A 6,732-nucleotide genomic window follows, 5' to 3' on the forward strand; every position below is an offset into this window, starting at 1 on the left:
AAACAGGTTAAGTGACTCCGTGCCAGGCTCCCCTCCACCCGGCCTCTGTTTATCCCCGGCTTGTTTTCCTCTGGGTCTCTCTGTCAGCCACAGTCCTGTGTCGCTCCACGAGGGCGTAGGAGTCAGGGAGACAGTGAGCTAATACCCTAGGCACGATTAAATGATGGAAAAGAGGGCCGATAGTCTGAGAGAGGGGAGGAGAGCTGGAGGGTGGCACAGAGAGGGTGTCGGTAGGTAGAAAGAGAAGGGTGGGGTGGGGGGTTCACTTGAACGTATATAAGGTTGGCTGTGGATAAATAGGGAATATTCCTGGTGAGAAAGTACTGAGAGATATTTCCTGAACTTCTCCCTCCATCCCAGAGCTTCAAGGTGAGTTTACAACTTAAATGATAAATTATTTCAAATAAAACTAAGGGTTTAACTCTAAAAAGACAAATATAGTGAGACAAATTGCATTTCTTTCATTTAGCATTTGATAACATACATTGTAAGTTTATAGCATTTTTTTTAAATTAATGTTAAAAGAAGCAAACGTCCGGTAGAGTAAGACTGTCGTGTGCAAAAGAAACTGTGCGTTTTGGTTCCTGTTTGCTTTTTACATGACAAGTATCAAAGATTTGTGCAAAAATATGAATTCATTCTGCCTGCAGGAACAAAAGAACGCACTATAACCTTAACGACAACTCAAATAGACACAGAATGACACACACACACACATGCACACACACATGCACTCATATCATATGTCCTTGTGAGTTACTGGAAGTTGCCTTTCGAACTCTGGGCTTCAGTTTGCTCGTTTGGCTGAGATAGGTGTGTGTGTTTATGTGCAGGTCTGTGAGTTTTATGTGTGTGTGCACGCTCATGTTAAATCAAAGCAGCTATTGATGCTGAAAAGAAGAACCGCCGAAGCAGAATTCCATCCAAAGCCACAAGCAGAAGACGACGCTGGAGGCTTGGCTTCACCGCAGACGTGCAAGTCCAACACCTGTGTGTGTCTCTGTGCACAGACAGACCCGATTCATCTGGGGTTCCTGTTCCTACGGGTGTCCTCTCTCCCACTTCGGATCACTTCTTCATGTTACTGAACATTAAAGTGATGTGTGTAGATGTGCACTGTGTGTCAGAGTCATGAACAACAGCTGCAGGTTACAGATTTGTTCAGCAAGATGAGGTTGGACTCAGTTCGTTGGCAGCTTTTTAAAAGCACTAAATAATATAGGCATTTAATATTAATTTAAATTAATTTTAAATAAAATTATTAGCAACAATATTTTATAAAAAAAAACAGGTTATGGAAAAGAAAACAGAACGTCACTGGTTTTTATCAGTTTACCAAAAAACTAAAATTTCTTTAAACAAAACTAGGCCTAAACTTCTATTTATTTATTGTTTTGGCATGTTTTGAACAAATTACAAATTATGATAATTTACTATAAATGTAGTTTTTTAATCAAAAGTTAATGTCTAAGGCACACATGACTCTGAGGGCCAAAAGTTGACCACTTCCATCTGACCTCTGACGTCTTCAAATGAGAATAAAAAGCTGAAATAAAAGATGTTTAATGATTAATCTCGAGGTACAGAAAAGTCTGTATGTATTTTTCATCAGTTAATATCAGCATGCCAAGTCTTCAGCATTTATTTGTTAAATTTAATTAAAGCTTTCTTTATCACTTTCCCAAGATCATGGGTTGTGCTGATAATTACAGACAAACAGATGTCAGAACTTTTTTCTAAATGTTGCATTTTCAACCAAGATAAGTGAAGATTACTTTGTTTTGGCTAAAATATCCTGAACTTGTCATGTCTGGAAGAAAATTAAAAGTGAAAACGTTTTCTGTCAAAAAGCACTCAGCAGCAAATGTTCATTGCACGGTTCTGAGCAACACTGAGCTTTATCTTGTGCACTTTTGCAGATGATGTGATGTAATTAATGACAGATAGATAGAGGTCATAAAGTTTTAGTTCAGTTTGATCTCACTGTTAAGTTAAAACTGGCCATCTGGACTGCAATGTTGCCCGTCCTTCATGCTACAGGAATCCTGCAGTATCTTTTACCAAGTGCTATACTACAAGCTTTTCATCGAGAAATATATATTTATACAACATTTTTATTTAAAAAAAAATCAATCAACATGTGCAACAAATGCAAGCTGTGAGTTGCTATGAGAGTAAAGCAGACTGTGCATTTTTGCAGATGATGTGATGTTATATATGATCTGTCTGACTGTATAATGTGCTCATGTTTCAGTCTAAGATGTGACTCTTTAACCTCTTTAATAAGGTAAAAATCATCCCTTTGGAAATAAAACTGTTGCCTCCTGCTCTAAAGGCACAAACTGAGGTTTGAACAGAGTGCACTGATCCGTTCAACATCTTTACTTTGGCTGAATGAGAACTCGTTTCATCTTTTCAAACTGTCCACAGAAACATAACTGACATGGAGCAAAGTTTGGATTGCATAAACAAAAAAACACAAATATGAATATAGAAACCTTTCTGTCATCTGATCTAGTTAAAGTTTTCTTGTTACCTAATACAAACAAATGGCCACTTTCTCTCCCGTCCATTTCCCAGTTACCCCTTTTCTCTCTGCGTCTTCCTCTCCTTCACCAAAGACGTAACTCTGATCATTTCTCTCCTCAGCAGCGAGGCAGAAGAGAAGCCCCAAGATGAGAAGCCTCCTTCGGTTTCTGGCGCTCTGTGCTGCCGTCTCTCTCTGTGTCTGTTATGGTATAGACCTCCTCCACCCCTCGTCTTGCTGTCACTCAGCAGTTTTTGTTCAGTAATTGATCACATTCAGATGGAGATTCATCGCTCATGATTAACCAGATCCCATGTTTTTCCCATAGATTCTCGTGAAAGCACAGAGTCCACTGAAGGTGATTAAATGTTAAAAATCTCAGAGTTGGAGAAGCATGCATGCAGTTCTAACAGTCTGGGCCTTTAATCACTGACCCTTCACTAACATCCCCCCAGTTGTTATCTCACCTGCTCCTGATCACCTGGGCTGTGTTGGTGAATTTAATGAGCTGTTTTGGTTTCAGATCTGTTTTTGCCACGAAACCGTGCCAACTCGTTCATGCCACCGAGAGGAAACAGCATTTACAATTCACCCAGCAGGTTTCGCTTCAACGCCTTCATGAGGTAAAACACAAATACGTGCGCAGACTTGAAGAGATAGAGTGAGGTTCTCTGGAAAGGTCATGAACAATTATTATCCTACTTGTTCTAGATATTGTAGCTCTTTGGAGTCTGGTTGGATTGATGAGAAGCCAGGACTAAAGGCTGATTCAAAGTTCATGACAAGTGCTGACGTTGTGACTCGCTGACATGGGTGCATGATGGAAACTACATACTTTTCTACTCACACCCGTCGCTGAAACCTCATGTTGTGCATTGCCCCAGGTCAGAAGTACTTCCTCACAGGGTATGCACCAAGTATTGTGTGACTGATCAGAACTTTGTGGGAGTGTTTGCTCATGAAACTCGGCTACAGTGAGATGCTTGCTGAGCAGCAGCCGGCCGAGGCTGTTAGAAAATGCAGCCAACATTACACCTGTTCCAGAAAAATGATGAATAAATAAAACTTATCAAGGTAATCAAAGAACTTGTGGTAGGAGACGGGACAATGGGATGGCAGGAAGATAGAGGATGCTCTCCATGACAGTGATAAGAGAGGCCGCGCTTAGAGCAGCAGCTTCGTGCACTCCATCCATCTTCCGGACGACTGCACGTACATGTTCTCGTTGTATCTCGGTGCAATGATGATAAAGTTTATTCTGATTCTGATGCCCAGGAGGGGGTGTCACAGCGTAAGGACACGTTCCTGCACTGTCTGTTGAAAACTGTGGGGGTCTCTTTTCAACAGATTTATAAAATGGCTCTTCTCCTGGTTAACAACAGCAATACCAGTTCCCTCTCCAACCATCATCAACTGAAAATCCACTTCCACTCTGACTCTCACTGGGTTGCTGTTTGTGTGTAACATGTGCTGCAGTGAGGAGGGTTTATCTTGACTTCTCCTTCATTTCTTCTTTGAGTATGAATTGTCCGTGTGGAAAACGGCCGTGGTAAGCTCCACTGTCTCAACCAGAACCAGACCTTAAAATGGATTGCTGCCATCTTAAAAAAAAATTCAATCACAAAACAGTTTCTGCAATCACTTTCATTTAAATAGAACATTATGTGTCTATTTTGTGTTTTCCAAAAAGAAACATTGGCAGCAGCAGCTAGTGTTGTGTTCAAAACCACCTAACCCGAGACCGAGACAAGACCAAAACTTTTAAGGTCCGAGACCAAGACCTCAAAATATATATATATATATAAGATTTTATTATAAAATATTATTTATAAAAGTTACATACTGCAACTTTAAGTTTGCTTTTGAATGAATATATCAGCTTTTATACATTTTCAAAGCTACACAACAAAGAAATCAGACATTCAGGGACCTAACTTCATGTGATTCAACAATAAAATTACACAACTGTTAAAGTGGAAGCAGTTTCATCACATGCCAAGTTTTAAAAAACTAAAAACACTCTTCATAACTCCGAACTCAAGACCAAGGATAACCATATAGTTGCATTAGTTACAAGTATATTCTTTGTAATTTAAATAGCCAAATTTTATAACTGATCATATGGCAGACATCTTCTCCCACACCCAAACAATCACTTCCCACTTTCTTGGAGTGACCAGTGTTGCCAGATAGAGTCGAGGTTTTCCAGCCCAAAAATCTGTTAAAAACTGCCACATCACACAAAAATCCATCCAATCAGTATTTTGTTACAGTCTGGTTACTGTTTGAACATGAACACACATCAGTTCAAGCCAAGGTAATTTAACAATATGTGTCAAAATGCAACAATTCAACAATCCATCCTGGTTTGTCGTCATTATCTGCATCGTTTTTATGTCTATATTCTGATTTACCTCATTTTGTATTTTGTTTTGTGTGTTACCTGTTGTTTTGTCTGTACAGCACTTTGGTTGGCTTTGTAGCTGTTTTAAGTGCTCTATAAATAAAGTGGTATGGTATGGTAACAAAAATCTTCCCACAGTTCCCAGCAAAATCAGAATGAAAACAGCCCAACTGGCAGTAAACCACCCAATCTGGCCACACTGGGAGTGACACCTGCGAGTGGAAGGGGGAGGGGGTGACAGTGGTAATAAAAAATGTATTTAGCAAAGAGTCACATTAACAGTTGGATTTGAACCAGTGCGTTTTGCATCCAATAAAGCAAAGATGTTAACAAATTGGACAATATTCTGGCAATTTAGTGATATTTCCACAGTTGTGGTCTTGACTGGTCTTCAAATAAAATCCCGAGTCCTCAATGTCGGAGACCAAGACAAGACCGAGTCCATCAAGAAGTGGTCTTGAGACCGGTCTTAAGACCAAGACCAGTCTTGAGTACTACAACAATAGCAGCAGCTAACTGTGGCACTTCTGCTGCATCCTGGAGCACTTCCTGCAGGAACGTCACAGTGTTTCTGTTCAAATAACTACTGCAGATCAGAAAAAGTGTTATAAAATAACTGTCATAAATAGCCGTCTTTCCAATTCACTGCTCTCTCCTGGAAAAAGGAGGAGCAAGTCTTGTTGATGAGTGATGGTGGGATTGAGTGGGAGACAAAGCTGTGGTCAGGAATGAGGGCGTTGCTCTAGTTGGCACCAAAAAGTCTTGATTTACTGGTTTGTCTACGTCCCAACTCTCACCCGTAGTCATGAGGTATAAAATCAGCCTCATCTGTTCAGGCTCAGCCTTAGTGATAAGCTGAGGAGGACCATGGTCCAGGGGAAGTTCACAGTAGAGCTGCTGCTCCTCCACATCATAAGGAGTCAGACGAAGTGGTTCAGCCTCATAGACACCTCCCCTTATCGGAATGGGAATTATTATTTTACGACAGCAGGACTTTACTTTGCTGTTAATCCTCGTTCAGACTAGTCATCATCTCATCAGTCCTGACAGATAAAAACTTTATTTATCTGAACTGAAACCATTTAAAGAGTTATCTACAACAAGTAAGATATTGGTTGTTCGTAAACTTTCCACTGAACTCCTTTTGAAAAGATCTTAACTTTGATAAACTCTTTCACGCAGTTTGACATTAAATGTAAACATGATACATGTAGAAACGCACAAAGCCAGCACCAACAACAAACTGAACATGCTGAGATAATTTTCCTCCTGCAGGAAAAGAAAGCCCGTGTCAGAGATCCGTGCAGAGACCTGCGAGGACTACTCTCCCTGCCGCCTCTACGCCTATCGCTTCGGCTACCAGCAGGCTTACCAGAGGTATTATGGCTCCAGAATCCCATCACAGCAACGCTACAGACCGGCTGGGATCCGTCCGTACTAAACTGGACACAGATGGAAGTTTATCCTGATCATCTGCTCCTTTATTCCACATCCATCGCATGTTTTGATCTAATTTATGTCCTTGTGTTGTTTTCTGTTTTGATTGTGGATTGACGTCCTGGAAGAAAACACAGAGCGTGGCTTTAAGTTTACCTTTCATTTACTCATTACAGCTCATTTTTGTGTAATCTCATGATGAATGCGTGTAGAACGAACATGCTGAAATGAAAAGGATGATTCAGAAACTAACATGTTACTCAGATTTATGACGTCAGCTTTGCTTTCAGTGTTCATGTCCATAGCATTGAGAGAATAAAGAATAAAACAACTTTTCTTGGATGTTTTTTTTATTTATTAATCC

At 40.3% G+C, this 6,732-nt stretch overlaps 1 protein-coding gene across 2 annotated transcripts; it reads left to right on the top strand.

Annotated features, from left to right (window-relative positions):
- Positions 1–309: 309 nt before the first annotated feature.
- On the top strand, positions 310–6,495 carry LOC119422144 (matrix Gla protein). Of its 2 annotated transcripts, none has more exons than XM_037689498.1 (5): positions 310–369; positions 2,650–2,736; positions 2,856–2,885; positions 3,051–3,150; positions 6,207–6,495. In XM_037689498.1, the coding sequence occupies exons 2-5, from the start codon at positions 2,676–2,678 to the stop codon at positions 6,370–6,372; spliced, it is 357 nt and encodes a 118-aa protein (XP_037545426.1). In that variant the 5' UTR covers positions 310–369; positions 2,650–2,675; the 3' UTR covers positions 6,373–6,495. The 2 variants fall into 2 exon arrangements, with proteins under 2 accessions (XP_037545426.1, XP_037545425.1); XM_037689497.1 differs by having other exon boundaries at positions 317–369; positions 2,653–2,736.
- The last annotated feature ends 237 nt before the right edge of the window (positions 6,496–6,732 follow it).

Source organism: Nematolebias whitei, chromosome 15 (assembly GCF_014905685.2).
Source record: "Nematolebias whitei isolate Nwh7 chromosome 15, NemWhi1, whole genome shotgun sequence".
NCBI classification, from domain to species: Eukaryota; Metazoa; Chordata; class Actinopteri; order Cyprinodontiformes; family Rivulidae; genus Nematolebias; species Nematolebias whitei.

Bases quoted from the DNA above. Each gene is read 5' to 3' on its own strand.
- LOC119422144 (XM_037689498.1), top strand. From the start codon at position 2,676: ATGAGAAGCCTCCTTCGGTTTCTGGCGCTCTGTGCTGCCGTCTCTCTC. The intron at 2,886-3,050 runs GTGATTAAATGT...TTTTGGTTTCAG, and splicing joins AAGCACAGAGTCCACTGAAG to ATCTGTTTTTGCCACGAAAC. The intron at 3,151-6,206 runs GTAAAACACAAA...TTCCTCCTGCAG, and splicing joins CGCTTCAACGCCTTCATGAG to GAAAAGAAAGCCCGTGTCAG.